The 18,472-nt window shown below is 54.1% G+C and overlaps 1 protein-coding gene across 7 annotated transcripts in view; it reads right to left on the bottom strand.

Annotated features, from left to right (window-relative positions):
* Nucleotides 1–18,472, bottom strand: part of EIPR1 (EARP complex and GARP complex interacting protein 1) — a 121,265-nt gene that overhangs the window by 63,506 nt on the left and 39,287 nt on the right. Inside the window, exon 1 of one of the 7 annotated variants that reach the window (XM_042933778.1) lies at nt 3,109–4,145. The exons of 4 other annotated variants lie outside the window; for them this stretch is intronic. In XM_042933778.1, coding sequence (XP_042789712.1) covers nt 3,109–3,364 — 256 coding nt within the window. In that variant the 5' untranslated portion in view covers nt 3,365–4,145. Of the gene's footprint in view, nt 1–3,042; nt 4,146–18,472 lie in introns of those variants that run through there. 2 more of the 7 variants (XM_042933783.1, XM_042933781.1) reach the window with 2 other exon arrangements.

Genomic DNA, 18,472 nt, shown 5'->3' with positions numbered 1-18,472 from the left:
AGATGGACGGGGAGGTGTTTTGTCAAAAACTCTAAAACTAGGGGCGCCTGGGTGGCGCACTCGGTTAAGCGTCCGACTTCAGCCAGGTCACGATCTCGCGGTCCGTGAGTTCGAGCCCCGCGTCAGGCTCTGGGCTGATGGCTCGGAGCCTGGAGCCTGTTTCTGATTCTGTGTCTCCCTCTCTCTCTGCCCCTCCCCTGTTCATGCTCTGTCTCTCTCTGTCCCAAAAATAAATAAAAAACATTGAAAAAAAAAAAAAATTTTAAAAAAAAACTCTAAAACTAAATAGAAACCTGGTGGCTCGGTCTGGAAAAAACCATGCCATTAGTTGGCGAGAAAACGAAAAAGCGACAAAACACGAGAATCGCTTTTTCACAGCAAACGAGACATTCTGAACCAGCAGTGTGAACCCTTCCAGGCCAAACACGGGCCCGCAGGCTAACAAAAGCCGCCCTCGGCTGCACCAGCCTTCCCAGGCCTTCCACGTTCCCTTCGTTGCCCACTGCCTCCCAGATGCCACCGTGGACAAACTGTACCACCACAGCCACAGCCTGGAGGCGTCATCCGCCCACTGACGCGGGCTCAGAGCTTGCTGATGGCCCTGTGAGCGGGCGTCACACCAGCGTCCATCCCGGGACTGGTCATGGGACGCACGGCGAAAGGCGCGGTGGCGCCGGCTCGCGGGGCTCACTGGAGGGCCCCCTGGCTACCCTTGTCACCGCGAGGCCACGCGCTCCGGGGGCTCAGAGGAGACAAGCAGACACACGGCCTGCCGTCCGCCTGGTCCGCGGGAACTGTGGGGCTGGCTGCCGTGGGCACCTCCGTGGTCTCCGCTGGGCCCTGCCCACGCTCGCTGTGGTGCCCCTGGCGCACAGGCCACAGTGGCGGGCATCCCACGCGGGAACTTTCTCAGTGCCACCCAGGAGCACCCCCCTCCCTCCCCCAGCTCAGGAAACACCAGCTGCCATTCAAGGCCGTATTCAGGTCTTCAACTTCACTATGGGCAACTCTGACTCTTGCCCAGGACGCCATCATCCACAAGCGTCCAGGTCTGCTTTAGCACGGGCGAGCGACAGACAGCACGCCGGCCGCTCGGTGAGATGCGCCTTCTCTGAACTTAAAGCAGTGGAACCGGGGCCACTTCAGCGGCACAGACTCCAACTCGGGAACAGGTACCAACCGCACTAGTGCTCTGATGATACCCACGGTGCAAACGCTCTTTTCACTCCTCCACTTCAAACGTTTAATAAGCAATTCGTTATAAACAGCAAACATCTAAGAAATACTTTTAAGAGGAGAAGTAGAAGCGAGTTTTACTGTATGATGATGACCTTTTCCATGGGTCTAGCACCAAACACGAGACAGATCATTGTAACTGGGTCACTGCTCTCAACCAGTCGAGGTGACCTTGTTTACCTGGGTCCGTCCAAGACCTGGATTCCATCCTGCCCTCTGCCCTCACACCCTCCCCCTGCCCTCCTCCCCCTGCACACCCACGCCCTCCATCCAGCCCATTCCAGTCGTCCTTCCTTTGCATGGACCCCAGGGCTTTGACCTTTCTTCCACCTCCAATGTCTGGGTCCCGGCCCCTCGCTGCCTCTGACTTGCCATCCTGGGGGACTTCCAACTGGGAGCCGACTTTGTCTCCTACCTCAGATGACACCTTCAGCCTCTCCCAGCACAACTGAGGGCAGGTGGTAGCAGGGAGAATCTCTGTCTCTCACGGCGTCCCCAGGGGTAGCGCAACACCCCTCAGTGTCCACGATCCTGGACACGGCACCAGGGGGGCCTCACTCGTCCCTTGTGGCTCCAGTGTCTGGGCCGGGGTGGCACATGCTGGGAGTTCATCACGTACGTGTAATTGTACAGGAAGGACCGGCGGAGCCCGCGTGAAGAGACACCCCTCACTGGGCGTGTGGATGCAGCCGCTAAGTGAATAAAGGTGGTGGGGGTGACGGGAAAGGAGGGCGTTGGAAAGGAAGGAGAGGACGTGCAGAAACCACTGACCCGAGAGCCACGTGCGCTAAGACTGAGGCCCTAGACCCACAGCCACGAGTGGCACAGTCACAGCCCCGCTCTCCTCATCCGCGGGCCAAGAGACTCCACCTGTTATCACACGCTCTCTGAGACGGAAGCTGAGCAGAGCCTGGTAAACAGTAAGCGTTTAATGAGCAACGACAGACGGGATCTAGACTAGCTGGTCACAGAAGTCTCATCCCTGTCGGACAGTCCCGTCGTGCGGTGAGCCACCGGACGACCTCCCGGCCCAGCCTCACGAGGAGGCACCAGACCTCCTCCCGTTTCCGAATCCAGGGACAACAAACTTCCCATGAAGGGCCAGACAGTCAATATTTTTAGCTTTGGGGGCCATACAGTCCCTGTTGCGATGACTCCAACGTGACATTTCATCACGAGGACAGCCGTGATGCCACGTGAGTGCGGCTGTGTGGCAATAAAACTTGATTGATGAGACCCGGCAGTGGGCCCGATTTAACCCATTAGCTCTCTGGTTTGCTGCTGTCCTAGACCATGAAAAGGTTTTGCTTCGTTTTAAGTGGACCCAGAACAGACCCTTCGTGCGTTTGCTGATTCACTACACCCAACAAGTGTTTTCGGTGCTTACTACGTGCCAGGCCCTTTTGAACGTGGGGAGCGGAGCGGTGAGCAACGCTGAGTCGTCGCCCGCTCCAGATGGCGGTGACCCATGGAAAACTCTCTAGTGTCTCGCTCCATTCGCTGTCCCATCCCCTCACCCCTCACAGACGCTGTCGGCAGAGATCGGCAGCTCCGGTCTCAGCCGTGTTATGGGCCGGGGTTTCCTGCAACAGGAAAAAATAGGTTCTGTGGCTTTAAAAAAGAAAGTTTTCAAATCACTGGTCTGCACCGGGTGTCACGGTTTAAGGGGTGGCTGGCGTGTGGCACCAGTCCTGCTGACATCTACTGCCTGCCCTGCCGCGTCCCAGGAGACAACACTGATGTATGTGGACCGACGCATGGCTTCCAAAATCACCCCGGTCCCACCCTCGGTCCCACAGTCCTCACGGTGTTTGCAGACTGGTTCCCGCTGACACTCAGGGCCACCACAGCCACATTCCGGTCGCCACGTACCTTCACGGGCTCCTGGATCTGCTCTCCTGGGAGCACACTCAGGTGTCTCTGCGAGACACTGTGACTGAATAATGGCAGGCAGGGGCCAACCCCTGCAACGCTCTCTCTCTCTCCTGCAGGGAAAGGGGACCCCCAAGCAGCACACTCCATCCAACCCCGGCAAGGTGGGCAGCCCCTCCCTCTCCCATGAGGGCACCCCGAGGTCCGCATGGATGCATCCCACGTGGGGCAGCGCACTGCCCTGGGGCAGCTTCATGGAGAGCTGGGCGCGACCTCACAGAGGAAGGATGTCACCGAAGCCAGGGCGAATGGCTCCCTCCGCCACCGCGCCCCGGGTCTGGGAAGAAACGCCAGTCCTCTCTGAACAGCCTTTCCCCGCAGTGACAGCCCCCGCTCTCATTGTTCACCAAGAGCAGGCGGCCGGCAGGCAGCCGGGGGCCGCGAGGCCGCATCGGCATCCGCCCCAGGCTACCCTCACGGTGTTTTCCGGAATCTTCTCCCTGCCAGCCTCCCAGGCTGGCCCGCCTTCCCGTGTGGCGCCTCGCCGCGCGGGCGGGCGGACAGCGCTCCTCTGACACGGACAGCTACGGGCAGACGTGACCCGAGCAAGTATTTCCTATTACGTGCAGGGCCTCGCAGAGTAGAGCCCAAAGATCCTATGCGCTTTCTGTCTCACGGGCAGATGACACTGCTGACTCTTACGGAGCTGCTAAAGCCACCATCTGCGGTTACGTTCGCGCGTCAGAACGAGACCCGCCCCCTGCGCACGCGGGGCGTGGTCACATGCCCGCCACCGCTCCCCCTGGGTCGGCCAGGTCACAGCCGACAGACGTCCGGACGGTTTGCCCTCAAGATGTCGCCCGGCCAGCAGTGCTCCTCCCGGGGACGAGCCGTCGAGCTCCACCTGAGCGCCGGCTTCTAGAGCAGGGACGGAAAGGACCCGGGCCCCCACTCTGCCACGGCACTTGCTGGTGGCGATGCCGGCCACCCGCAGACACGCCGTGGACGATCGGATGCCACGGCCTCCGCGGCGCCTTTCCCCGGAAGCCCTCCGGATCTCCGGCGCCGGAAAGGAGGAGGAGGCGCGGCAAAGCGTGGCGACGCCGCCGGGCAAGCGTGGCCGGATCGCGGCCTCAACAGCCGGAGCCACGCGGAACTGCCGTTTTTATAGGTCAGAACCATCGAATTCGTACAGCTGCGCCTGACCTCCCCATTGCACGCTGCAAAGCGAACGTCCTGGATGGCGCTAAGGTGGTTTACAAATGCCAGAAGTCCAGCGTCCTATTCGGTCTGTTCGAGGGACCGCGATCCCTGCAGCACCTGCGTTTTCTATCTGCACCGGGACAGTGGGTGACGCATGTGAATGCCTGGCGGCCCCAAGGCACATTGGCCAGAGATGCCTCTCCTTCCTGCCTCCTCTCCTCTCCTCTCCTTCCTCTGCTCTCTTCTTCCCACCTCCTCTCCTCTCCCCTCCCCTCCTCTCCTCTCCAGAGATGCCTCTCCTTCCTGCCTCCTCTCCTCTCCTCTCCCCTCCCCTCCTCTCCAGAGATGCCTCTCCTTCCTGCCTCCTCTCCTCTCCTTCCTGTCCTCTCTTCTTCCCACCTCCTCTCCTCTCTCCTCCCCTCCTCTCCTCTCCAGAGATGCCTCTCCTTCCTGCCTCCTCTCCTCTCCTCTCCCCTCCCCTCCTCTCCAGAGATGCCTCTCCTTCCTGCCTCCTCTCCTCTCCTGTCCCTCCTCTCCTCTCCCTCTTCTCCCTACTCTCCTCTCCCTCCTTCCCACCTCCTGGCCTCTCCTCTCCTCGAGCTACTGGCCCGGTTTCAGCAGGGGGCACTCAGGCACCCACCCCCTCATACACTCCTAATGTTTCATAATCTGTTGCTGAAAACACGTGCCTGGGTGTCACTGATGTCTAGGGCTGTGTCCCTCCCCTCAGACTCTCCGACCTGTGTGTCTGTTTCAACTACTTCCCACAGATGGAGTCAAAAGCGCTTTGAGTATCTGCCGAAATGCCCTATCATAGCCCTGCTTGCCAGGACCAGTTTCCATGGGGAAAAAAAATCAACGAGAAACAAACAAACAAAAAAAAAGAAGCTGTATACCATCCGTCTCCTGCAGAACTAAGGTAGAAAGTCCCAATCGCAGAAACATCCGACCAGCCAACAGTGTGTTTGTAACCAGCTGCCATCCAGAGCACATACGTGCTCTACAGAGAGATGTGGGTCACAAACCACAAAGGAGCAGAGTCTATCAACCCAAAGTGCAGTGGAAGTTCCTGCAGACTCATCCCAGAACGTTCTCCATGCGCCCTGCATGGTAAGACCTTGTTCTCCGGGGTATATTTGAGTTTCCAAAATAGTCAAAAATCTCAGAATCCAGCATGACTAATGAGATGGGTAAGCAAACAGGACAGGGTCATCAGGGGCCAAAAAGTACTGTCTAAAGTCAGGAGAAAGATTTTCTTAGACAGCAATGAAGCGGGTTCTTAAAGCAAATCCCAAACGGGTCCCAAAGGTCTTGAGCATGGCGGTGACGGGGACCGGCAGAGGTCGCACTCAGCGGGAGGGGCAGGACCTACTCTACCGTCTCCGTTGAAGATGATACGGTTGGCCTTGCTCTGCAAGCACCCCCGGGAGTTAGCAAGTCCATTGTCAGTGAGGTCAGTGGGTGGCCGTGGAGACCACACCTTCTTCTGCACAAGCACTGGCGGGCATTCGAACTCTGAGGAGAACCAGACAGGAGTCGGCCACTCGAATGCCTGATGTCGGGGGCTCTCCCAGGGCCGGCTGCCGGGTCAGGGCCGAGCCAGGCCCAGCACTGGTAATTCAGGGACCAACCGCTCCGGTGAGCACACCTGCACTGCGTTCACTTACAAACAGAACAACTAGGGGGCAAGTATTTCTGGTCTAATAACCCCGTGCGGTCAATTCAAGCTCCTCACCTTTGACACGAAGACTGAGCTCGGGGTGGCGAAACGAAGTGATAAGATAAAAATAAAGTCACAAGTGGCAAAGCATGATTAATAATCTTGAAATCTTTGGCTACTCAAACTCACTTGGTGTGGGATGTGACAGGTGTTTCCACGGGGAACACGAGGGAAGGAAAAACGCCCCTCTCTGAGCCGGGGTGAAGAGGCCAGGAGCGAGAGGCGCGCTAATTAGCCCTGACCAGGGCCACCTCACAGGCTCGGGGCAGGAGAGACCGCCCCACGCAGTAGGGCAGAACCCGAGAGGACTTCTTCACGGGCCTCCTGAGTCTACACAGACTGCGGCAAAACCTCCAGAGTCGGAAGGAACTTAGAAAAGTCCCCGTGCGGAATATCCCACGGTGACTTGAGGAGGACTCTCGACTCGGCCATCTGAAAACTTCTGGACACGGTACAGCGAACCTCCCTGAACCCCACCAGCTCTGTGACGAGGGTGCCGGTGCCCCAACATTTGGGGAAACTCTGGCTGACAGAAAGCTCACCTTTAAAGCAGAGAAGAGAGTGAAAACTGAGGTTTGGGAATGTTTTCATTGGTGATTTCTAGAAGGATCTCCTTTCACGTTACTCAGAAGAAACTCCAGGCGCGCCTCGCTCTGCCGCAGACGCTGTTTGGTGCGGCCGGCAGGTCCGCGGCCACCCTGGCCCGTGTCCAGCACGTCTGTCGGCCACCATGCCCCGCGGTCACGTGCTCACTTCCTGTCTCCGAGTCGCGTTTCGGTAATTCTCGCAGTATTTCAAACTCTCCCGTCACTGTATTCGTCACGGCGATCCGTGGTCAGTGACAGCTCAGGTGACGGTCAGCATTTTCTAGCACAAGAGTATTATTAAATCAAGGCGTGTACTTTTCTTCAGAGGTGACGCTCTTGCACACCTACCAGACCGCGGCGCGGCGTGAACACAACGTGCACACGCACTGGGAACCACACGGGTCACCCGCCCCGCTCTACCAAGACACCTGCCTTCCTGGATGGCCAGAGCGGAGGCCACCGCGTCTTCAGCTCATGTGGCACACGCCAGGTCCCAGAGCGCTCACGGGGCCTCCGTCCTCCACATCGGGGACGGTGCCTTCCGCCGTCTCCTTCCTCCACCCCACTGGCTTTCCTGTTTTGTCCCTCCATCCGTTTCTGTGTGACTTCTCATTGCGCTGACTCGCTTTAGCAGGCTGCTCCTAAATGAGGTCGGTGAAAACACGCTACGCGAAAGGACGGTGACAACAATGAGACACTTCAGTGAGCAGGAGGGCTGTGCCTTGTCAAAGAGGCCGCTGTCAGCAGAGCTCAGTGGGGTCCCCTGGCCCCTTGAGGACTCATTAAACCTCTGACCCCCCTCCCCTCAGAACACCTGCCACGGGGCGATGTCACTTTGGGTGGATATCAGCTCAGTGTCTATCCTTCCCACACAGCTGGGAGCTTCCGGAAGGTCAGGATGGAGCCCCAGACGCTAGGGGCTCTGGCACATAGTGTACAAGTAATCCGTACTGCGGGAGCAGTGAGAGGGAAGAGCAGGCCTGCCGGCACCGAGGTCGACAGGAAGGGAGTGCCAGGTGACCGCAGGCAAGGACGGGAGCTGGGACCCTAACTGGTGACTGGCCGCCCGCCACCGTTCATGGGCAGAAGTGCAGCGCCAGCGCCGGCCACACTCCGCCCATGTTACGTGGCCACGGTCACTGCCAATTTATGTAAAGATCCCCGGTTTCGGGGTCTCAGACAGCCCCCTCTAGTGCGTACCTATCAGACCTCAGGTGCAATCCACAAAAGCAGCCTCTGCAGATGAAGAGATCATTTCTGGATTCAGGGAAAAGAGCCGGAATGGCGGGCACGCTGGAGGACCAGCCTAAGCCTAAGCCTTGGGGAGCAGGGCTAGAAACCACACGGAGGCACTGGCCTGACCGGAAAGCTGTGCAGTCCCCACCCGGCAATCACGAAGCCCGCCCCACAGCTGCCGCTGTCACACTCAGGCCACTGGCGTGTTCCCGGTGTGCCAGGAACTCACTACCACCTGGAAGTCACCTGCGATGCTGCCACCATGACCCCCACACCCCAAAGCTATCTGCAGCCACTCATACTGCCAACCACTGTCCCATGTGGCCCCCTGTGACTGGCAGCATCTCAGTCATACGCACGGTCCTAGTCACGGGGAAACTGCAAACTTGATTTCTTATTCCCATAATGGGAAATGGGGCTAATAACCTAGGAATTTCCCCCTATATAGGAGGGCTATTCAAAAGATGATGAGCAGCCACAAGAGTCAGATGTCCACAATGTAACTTCTGAGTGTTTCTCCCCCAGGCACAATGACAACAATGGGAGACGTGATTAATATCATGGCCTCCGAATCCCAGAAAAGCTTCGCCCTCTGCTGGCTAAGTACACCATTCCATCATATTATCTGACAATAGCTTTTATTCTATTTCAAAATAGTATGACTTTACCCAACACAGAAACACAGCTACAATAATTAAAAACAAGTATAAGACCCAAGTAAATAGTTCTTGCCAACTTTTAAAAAGAAGATTTTTTAAATCTTCTATAATCACATGGAATTAAATAATAGAGATGAGTTATCCTAAAACCCCATCAACCAAAACTGTGATTCACAGCAAAGCAAAAGACAACTATTAGCACTACACCAAAATAAAAAGCTTTTACACAGCAAAGGAAATCGACACAACAAAATGGCAACCTCCTGAATGGGAGAAGATACTTGCAAACAAGATACCCAGTAAGGGGTTAATACCCTAAATATATAAAGAACTTATACAATTCAACACCAAAAAACAAATAAACTATTAAACAAATAATTTTTTAAAAAAGTAAAAATGGGCAGAGGACCTGAATGGACCACTTTCCAATGGCGACATCCAGGCGCCAACAGACACGAGAAGATGCTCAACATCGCTCATCAGCAGGGAAATGCAGATCAAGACCAGGAAGAGGTATCACCTCACACCTGTCAGAATGGCTAAATCCAAAAGACAAGAAACAACAGGTATTGGTGAGGATGTAGAGAAAGGGGAACACTTTGGAACTGCTGGTAGGAATGCAAATTGGTGCAGCCACTGTGGAAAATAGTATAGAGGTTCCTCAAAAAGTTAAAGATAGGACTACCCTGGGGCACCTGGGTGGCTCAGTGGGTTAAGCGTCTGACTTCGGCTCAGGTCATGATCTCCTGGTTCATAAGTTCGAGAATCGCGTCGGGCTCTGTGCTGATGGCTCGGAGCCTGGAGCCTGCTTCGGATTCTGGGTCTCCCTCTCTCTGCCCCTCCCCCACTTGTGCTCTGCTTCTCTCTCTCTCTCAAAAGTAAATAAACATTAAAAAAATTTTTTTTAATTAGAACTACCCTATGATCCATTAATTCCACTACTGGGTATTTACCCAAGGAAAATGAAAACCATTAATTTGAAAAGATGCCTGCAGCCCCATGTTTACTGCAGCATTATTTACAGTGGCCAAGATACGGAAGCAGCCCAAGTGCCCATCGACTGATGAATGAAAAAGAGATCAATAAATAAATACACACGCTCACACACACACACACAACCGTGAACTATTACTTGGCCATACAAAAGAATGAAATCTTGCCATTCGCCACAACATGGATGGACCTATCATGCTAAGTGGAATACGTCAGTCAGAGAAAGACAACCGTATGATCTCATTCATACGTGCATCTAGAAAACAAAGCAAATGAATGAGCAAACAAAAAGCAGAATCGGACCTCTACGTACAGAGGACGAACTGGTGGCTGCCAGAGGGATGGGGGTGGGGAAGGGGGAAGACGGGTGAAGGGAAGGAGGAGACACAGCTTCTGATCACGGAATGAGTGAGTCATGGGGATGAGAGGCAGAGCACAGGGAGCACGGTCGGCAATATTGTAACGGTGTCACACGGGACAGATGATGACTACACTTGTGATGGTCACAGTCCAACGTATAGAGCTGTCAGATTATTGTACTGCACGCCTGATGCTAATGTAACAACATTGTGTGTCTACTCAAATTTTTAAAAATGGTTAGAAGTATGAGTCACAAAAACACTTTTGTTGTTTAAAATGAAGACTTCTGGACGGCCACACCTTCCCTATCCTGTAACTCTGTAACTCTGACGTAAGAAAACGTATACCGTCCCCAAGCACAAAGGTAAAGACAGACCCAAACGGCTGAAGAGCCCCAGGGCATGAGGACAGGTGACCCTGCAGGTCCAGCAGGGCTGCGAGGCCCCAGGAAGAGCCCGTGGTGCAGTAGGGCACCATCAGGACAAGTACAGTTGACATGAACCCCGGAGCTCCTCAGACTCGCCTGCCCCACCAGCCCGAGCTAAGTGATTCTGGCGACTGAGATTCCACTTTCTGTCCCCATCCTGTCCCCCACGCACTTAATAACTGGGGCCCCAGTCTCGGGCCTAGCACCTCCCAGGGAGAGGAATGGACAAGGGGAAGGAGAAGGCACCAGATGGACAGTTAACCTGGCGATCTTTCCTCCCTGCCGTCTATCACCACCGATAATACCAAGGCAGTCTTTCCTACAACCAGGCTGAAAACAATCCGATAGTTCTGACCCACGTCCATCCTTTATTTCAGTATCGAGATAGTCTTGTCAGTGTCTTCTCCATGGCTTGTAATATCCCGTTCCCTCTGAGGGATCAGTGGGAGCCCCAGAGGCACCAAGAACACACTGTGAGCGCTCCAAAAACCATCACTGGAACCCCAGCACGCGGAAGTGAGACAAGACCCACTCCCTAGACCCGGACAGGTTGTGTGCCTGCTCGAACAAGATCCACAAGTTCCCAAGCATCGGGAAAATCAGACCGTCAACACACACCAATGCCAAGAGGAAGCAAGGCTGGAATTACCTGACAGGGTTTTACAGCAGCCGTTATAAAAATGTTACAGTGAGCAACCAATACTCCAAACCAATATTAAAAAAAAACAAAAAACAAAAAAAACAAAAACAGAAAACCTCACCAGTGGGAGAGAAGATATACAAAAGAACCAAATGCAAGTCCTACAACTGAAAAATACAGTAACCAAAATTAAAAAAAAAAAAACAAAACCCTCAGTGGATGGATTCAACAGCAGAATGAACATGACAGAGGAAAGAATCAATGAATTTGAAGACAGAACAATAGAAAATACTCAACTTGAACGCTGGGTAGAAAATGAAGTAAAAAACAAAATAAACAGAGTCTCAGAAACCTGTGGGATGATAACAGCTGAGCCAACATTCATATCCGTGACATCTCAGGACAGGTGGGGAGAACAGGGCTGGAAAATATTCAATGTGCATACATGTGTATATGTGCACAAACATGTATATGTGTGCATACATGTGTGTAAGTGCACACATATGTGTATATTCACGCTCATATATATGTATGCATTTATACAAACACGTATATACACACATATAGTAAAACCTTGGTTTGCAAGGATAATTCGTTCCAGAAACATGCTTGTAATCCAAAACACTTCTATATCAAAGTGAATTTCCCCATAAGAAATACTGGAAACTCAGATGATCCGTTCCACAACCCTAAAATATTTATATAAAAATGATGGTGACAATACGGTAAAATAATACAAAATTTTTAAAAATACAAAATATAAAGAAAAATAATTAAAACAAATAACCTGCACTTACCTTTCAAAACCTCCGTGGCTGGTGGGAGGGAGACAAGAGAGGGGAGGGTTAGTGTGTAGGATGACTTTCTCTGTCACTAACGGAGTCACTGCTCTCTATCAGCTCAATGGAATCTTCTTCTCTTTGTGCAACTTTAACAAGGGACCTTTCCAGTGACACTTGCTTTTGCCTCCTTTGAGGATTTTGCAGGAAAGTGACACTGCATTGACGATCACGCACAATCCCTCAGCAAGGGGCGGGGGGGGAGAAAGACCACTGGCTCACTTGTGATCATGTGCCGTTCAGTGTCACGTACTACTCCTATCGCAAAATGTCGCTCGTTTATCAAGTTAAAATGTATTAGAAACGTTCACTCGTCTTGCAGAACACTCACAGAACAAGTTACTCTCAATCTAAGGTTTTACCGTATATGTATATACGCACAGAGACACGTATAAGCACACATGTGTATATATGCACACACGTGTGTGCGATATATGTATATACACATGCACATACGTGTGTAGGCACGTGCATACACACATACACGCATATACATGTAACTACATATAAAACACTACATCTGATGATCGATGAATAAAGAGAAAACACTCAGATGATTATATTTGAAAAGTCGAAAGGGCAAAGGGGCCTAATAGCAAAAGGTTCCAGACGTCTTCCAAAGCAGAGTTGGTAAGTCGTGTACGTAGACTGTAATATCTAGAGCAAACACTACTGAAACTCACAGTACATTCACAAACACCGTACATAAATCAAAACGAAATTCTGCAAAACGTTCGAGTAGCCCGCAGAAGGCGAGGAGAGAGAAACAGGACCAGCGATAAGTGAGGAAAACAAACAAGATGCTGGGCTTGAGCCCTGAGCCACCAGATTTCAATGCACGTGATCTAAGTAGGTCGGTGCAAAGGACAAAGATGGGCCAAGTGACAAAACAAAAACTACACACACATACAACCCAACTACACTGTTGGCAAAACAACCCAACCTCCAAAGCACCGTCCAGAGCACCGTCCCTACAAGAGGCAGGGAGGGGCCCGCGTACGGCCGCTGCCTGCCCAGGACCAGGACTGACCCCCAAAAGGCACATCCCTCCCCCTGGGATGAGGATTTCACTCACTGACTCACAACTCCCTGCTCATCTAATAACGCCCGTGCGACTTACCACCAAGAGGGGAAATCCAGACGGAGACGCGCACACAGGGTCAGGAAACATACAGCAACGTGGGTAAAGCATCCCTAGAGACACCTCGGGACGAGTCTGTTCCTTGGACTGGACTGAGTAGGTGTGGCTGCACGCCCTCGTGCTGGCAGCTTGCACGGAGGTCAGGGAAGCTCCCTGGGACTCTCCGAACTGGAACATTCTGTCTTTAACACAGTCCCTCTGGGGACAGAAGCAGCCGGCTACCACCCTGTCTGAGTGACAGGTGTCAACCCACACATCACCACACTGTGTCAGAGAGCAGAGGTGAGGAGTGATCGAGACATTAGGAGTACGTGCTCAGTGCAGAACTAGGGGCAGAAAACAGGGTTTCAGGGGGCAGTGAGGACCAACCACGGCAAACAGGTGTTTGCTGTCTCTTCTCCTCTAGAATCTAAAAAAAACACAAATGGTTTCCAAAGAATAGGATATTTAAGATATCGTAAAAACCATTCCTTTTTAACTTGTTAGTACAGAAGTATCAGTAAGTCCTCAAAGCCTTTTTTTTAATATATTTTTAAATGTTTTTATTTATTTTTGAGACAGAGACAGAGCATGAGCAGAGAAGGGGCAGAGAGAGAGCGAGACACAGAATCTGAAGCAGGCTCCGGGCTCTGAACTGTCAGCACAGAGCCCGACGCGGGGCTCAAACTCACAGGGTGTGAGATGGTGACCTGAGCTGAAGTCGGACGCTTAACTGATTGAGCCACCCAGGTGCCCCTGCCCTCAAAGCCTTTTAAAAGTCTTGATGACTCAAAAATAAAAGTGAATCTGAACTTTACAGTAAGTCTGTATGATCTTTAGGGCACACTTATACTTGGGTACAACATCTCTCATATCTCACACATATTTAAAGATTATTTTTGGGGCACCTGGGTGGCTCAGTCGGTTGAGCATCTGACTTCGGCTCAGGTCATGATCTCGTGGTCTGTGAGTTCGAGCCCCACGTCGGGCTCTGTGCTGACGGCTCAGAGCCTGGAGCCTGTTTCAGATTCTGTGTCTCCCTCTCCCTGACCCTCCCCCATTCATGCTCTCTCTCTGTCTCAAAAATAAATAAATGTTAAAAAAAAATGTTTTTAAGATTATTTTTATGTATTAAACTTTGTTACACTACTAAATTTTATATTCTTTCCTCCCAAAATATATATTTTTTTCAAATTAACAAATCAGTCTAAGTTTTCCACACTTTAGGAGAAATCATCGTTATGGACGGCGGCAGGGAATGGTAGTTCTCTCTGGAAACTTTGATTCTGGTATATTATCTATGAGATTCCGGGCAAATGAATTCCTCTGAACCTCTATTTCCTCATCTATAAAATGGGTATATGAAGATGTCTACACTCAGAAGATTACCAGAAATATCACACTGAAATAGCGTGGCAAGTGCTGTGAAAACTGCAACGTAGCATGTGACTGTAACCAGGCTACCACCCGTGTGCAGGCAGAAGGGTTTCCGGCACCTCACACGCTGACGGCCAGGAACAAGCCAGGATTTCACTCCCCTTGGTCTTACATTTTACACTCGCAAATTCATCTGATTTTCAAACGGCATATATTGAATTAAAAAAAAAAAAGACTATTAATTCCTTATCTTTTAGCAACTCTTCCCTACACACAGTGTGTTTTTAGATGCATTATCTGGGCTTTGTAACTTGTGTAGATTTTTACCGAAAGTGGATATGGGTTTGGAAATCTCTATAGATCTTATCCTGCTATACCGGTCCATCCAAGACCAGCTCCCGTAAACAGTCAAGGGGTCTGATGTAAGTAAGATACTAAAAGCAAGAGTCTTTATAGATTCTCCCTTCAAAATCAAATAGAAAATTCATTCAGAGACTGCAAATTCCCAAATTTTTCACGACATCATCAACTTCATACGAAAGCAACTTCATAGTCCTGACATAGGCCAGGGAGCAGAGGAACGAGGTACTGAATGTACAAACAACACACTTTCAAGCATCTGGGGATTCTGGAAAGGATTCATTTTCCCATTTAAAAAACATTTCAGGGGTGCCTGGGTGGCTCAGTCGGTTAGGTGTGTGACTTTGGCTCAGGTCATGATCCCGCGGTCTGTGGGTTCAAGCCCCGCGTCGGGATCTGTGCTGACAGCTCGGAGCCTGGAGCCTGCCTCAGATTCTCTGTCTCCCTCTCTCTCTGCCCGTCCCTGGCTTGCACTCTGTCTCTCTCTCTCAAAAATAAATGAACACTATAAAAAACTCCATCGGGCCCTGGGCAGTCACTTCCTTCCTGCTGTGCCGGTTACTGGGTCATGCATGGTCCCCCTCTCCTACTGACGGGGGTCCCCCTGAAGGCCTCGTTCCTCTTCAGGTCCTCAATGACCACAACCTGGCCTACAACAGGAGGCCCTCAAAAGCTGCCGGTGGGACAACAGCACGAGTGGGGCTTGGGCAGGCTGAGGGGACACCCTGTCTCTCCCTTCTCCCCGCCCGAGGGACTCGGTGACGGCCGGCCCTGCCAGGGCACTGAAGGGAGATGGCCCCAGCACGTCGAGTCCCACAGGCCGGACGGGGGACTGAGGTCTCTTTCCTTCTGAGTTTTCCAGCACAGCTGCCTGCAAGGCCACTCGCCTCAACGCTCCAAGGACAGGCTCTCCAGTGGTAACACGTCAAGTGTCCAGGACAGATGGTGGAGAAGCCCCAGGGGCAGTGGGGCCTCCCGACCGCCTGCGGTCTCACGCCCTCCTTCCCCAGCCGCCCGGCCCCCGGTCTCACCAGAGCCTCGGGGCCTCTGAGGGCCTCGTTTCTGACTGCGTACTAGACCCAACAAGGGCTGTTCGGAACGTGTCGGTGGAGTGAGGAGGCCTCGTTCACACACATCTTCCTTTTCAGGTTTTCCAAGTAACTTGCGTGCTCTTCCCCACAATACGGCCACTCGAGATGACACTGCTTCCTTCTGGATGAGCCCCCCCCACCTCTAACTCTGAGTTACTCGACTCCCCGGGGGTAACAGTGGCGCCACCGGCAGGAAAACGTGGGGCTTGGTGGTTAGGGGTGGAGGGGAGATTGACGTTTTGCTGCACAGCCTTCTCTGCGGTCAGAATCGTTAAGCAGGCACATGACCACCTTCACAAAACCGTTTCCATGCAAAGGAAAACTGAACCAAAATCTAGACATCAGGCCTCTGCAGAGCCCCTCCGGGTGGGAGCAGGGCAGCCCCCCACGGCGGGCGCCGAGCCCACACGCCGGCTGCGGCTCCACAGGCCCACGCGTGCCACCCACGGCGTCCAGAGTCAGGCGTGCAGACCTGAGCACCGGCGGGCTGTCCCGGGAGAGCAGGAAACAGGCACCGTGACCGCCACGGCCACGTCCGAGGGACAGGTGGCAAGAGGTGCAAATTAAATGGTGCGGCTGTGAGAAGCACCAGCCCGGCCGGGAGACGCGGTCCCCAGCAGGGCCGCCACCGGCAGAGACGGGGGATGGCTGGGGACACCCAACACCTGCACTCTGGGAGCCCCGGGAGTTCTTTCTGGTGGCCCGGGCTGAAGAAAGCCCTCGAAGGGTACAGCTGCCGGCCCACCTGCCTGCCACTCTGACAGCCACAGACCACTGCCTGACCAGCCTCCCCGCCGGGCGCACGGCGCCTGAGCTTCTGTCCGGAGCGTGTCCTCCGACCGGGGCTACCACACTGAAAAGTATAAAAACAGTTTGCACGGGACATAATCACACTAAAAATCACCCCTACGTGTCTGGAATTCAAGTTTAACGGGGCGTCACGTGTTTTCTGTCGGCCCTCCTGGTGCCGTACGCGCCCCTGTCAGCTTCACCACGGATCGCCGCCCCACGGACGCAGGACCAGGAGTTGGCTGAGCCACGAGTGACCGAGCTGGGCGAGGCTCCACCCACAGGGCAGTGCCGTGCAGGTGCGGGAGGGTCTGGGCACGGAGGACGAGGTGGGCCCCTTGCGGGAGGACACCCCCGTGACAGGCGGAGCCTTGCAGGAACTCCGGAGGTTGAAGGTGGAGAGGCGGCCTGAAAAGCGGCCCGAGACTACAGAAGTCAGGGGGGTGGGGGGCCAGAACCCAGTGTGGAGGGATCCCCGGGACAGGGAGCCCACACACGGGGAGCCCAGCACAGAAAGGCCGTCCGGGGAAGCTAGGAAGACGCGGCACACGGGGGCCTGCTCGTCACGAGAGTCACGAGATCCCGTCCTCGCCATCCCAGCCTGACAGGTACAGAAGGACGTCAGGGCTCGAGGCCGCGGAACTGATAACCTCCAGGGCCAGGACGAGAGCCGGTGCCTAGACGGGACTTCGTCACACAGCTCACAGCTTGGGATGCGTTTAGGACTCGAATCACAAGCGCTGGGATGAGAAAGGAAGGCCCAGCCGGGCCTAGGGGAAGGGAAAGGAGGGAAGCAGGGAGGGTGGAGGAGGGGGCAAGGCTAGGACACGCTGTGCCAGCACGTGCGTCTGACCCGCACCCCGACTCTGGGGTTGCACTCGGCAGGGGCCACAGAGCCTCCCAGCCGCCCCCAACTCCCAGGCCCACGGAGTCCCAGCGACGGCTCGAGCCATCCCCATAGTGAGCCGCTGGGGCCCAGGAGGGCTGCACCGGCCACGGAGCAGAGCCGGGCCACCTGTGAGCAGGGGCAGGGCCAACGTGCCGGCCGTGCATCACCCAGCCCGCTGCTGTCAGCTCCTCGTTGTTCTGATTTCCCGAGGACCCCGTGCTGCCGTGATCAACAGTCTTCCTGACAGTCCACCTTCCTCTGCGGAAAACCGCCTCCCGGCCCTGGTGGGATGCTCGGCCCCACACACGGGGTGCGAGACTGACTCCCGCTGCGGTAACACCAGCTGCCACTCGCCCGCCCACCACGGGGTCCCAAGGCAAGCAAGTCGCCAGCTACACGGGAGACGTGAAGAATCATAACTTACCAACCCCAGGCCGCATCTTTTCCCCTTTATTCTCCATCTCGGGCTTACGCTTCTGGTTTTTTATTTTAAAGACCCTCCTCTGGCCCGTCTCCCCTGAAATTGTACAAGCGTACTGGGAAGGTTTTTCTCCTTTCATAGTACTTGCAGCTTTTTGTAAGACTGTCTTTGCGTGATCTTATGTCTGGTGAGTCACAGGACCACAGAATGACAAGAACGACACGGACAGGCACAGCAGCAGGGCTCTCCCTCGGGCCCGGGCATCCCCTCCGGACCCAGGGTCATCTTCTGAAAACACAGCCTGGTCTGAGACCCACCCTGACTCTGGGGCCTGCACGTCTCACTCCACCCTGCCCTTTGAGTGGCTGCTCCCCCCCGCCCCCAGCCCCCCTCCGGCTGAGGGAGGAGGACACCAGCCTTGGCCTGGGAAGTCCCGCTCTCTCCAGGTACAGAGCACGGGTGTGGTCACCGCCCCAGCCCAGCTGTCCAACTGCTGCTGGCACAGTGCCTGCACCTGGGCTGCCCTGGCTGCATGCCACCCACCACCACCTCGCGCCTGTGCAGCGTGTTTTTGTCCCGGAGCCCCGGGCACCTGCCCGGGGACCTCCAACAAAGCAGGCTGCATGGGACAGAGGAGCTAACCCTCCTGGGCA

The sequence above is a fragment of the Panthera leo genome, chromosome A3 (assembly GCF_018350215.1).
Source record: "Panthera leo isolate Ple1 chromosome A3, P.leo_Ple1_pat1.1, whole genome shotgun sequence".
NCBI lineage: Eukaryota > Metazoa > Chordata > Mammalia > Carnivora > Felidae > Panthera > Panthera leo.
This window is presented reverse-complemented; position numbering and strand designations above follow the sequence as displayed.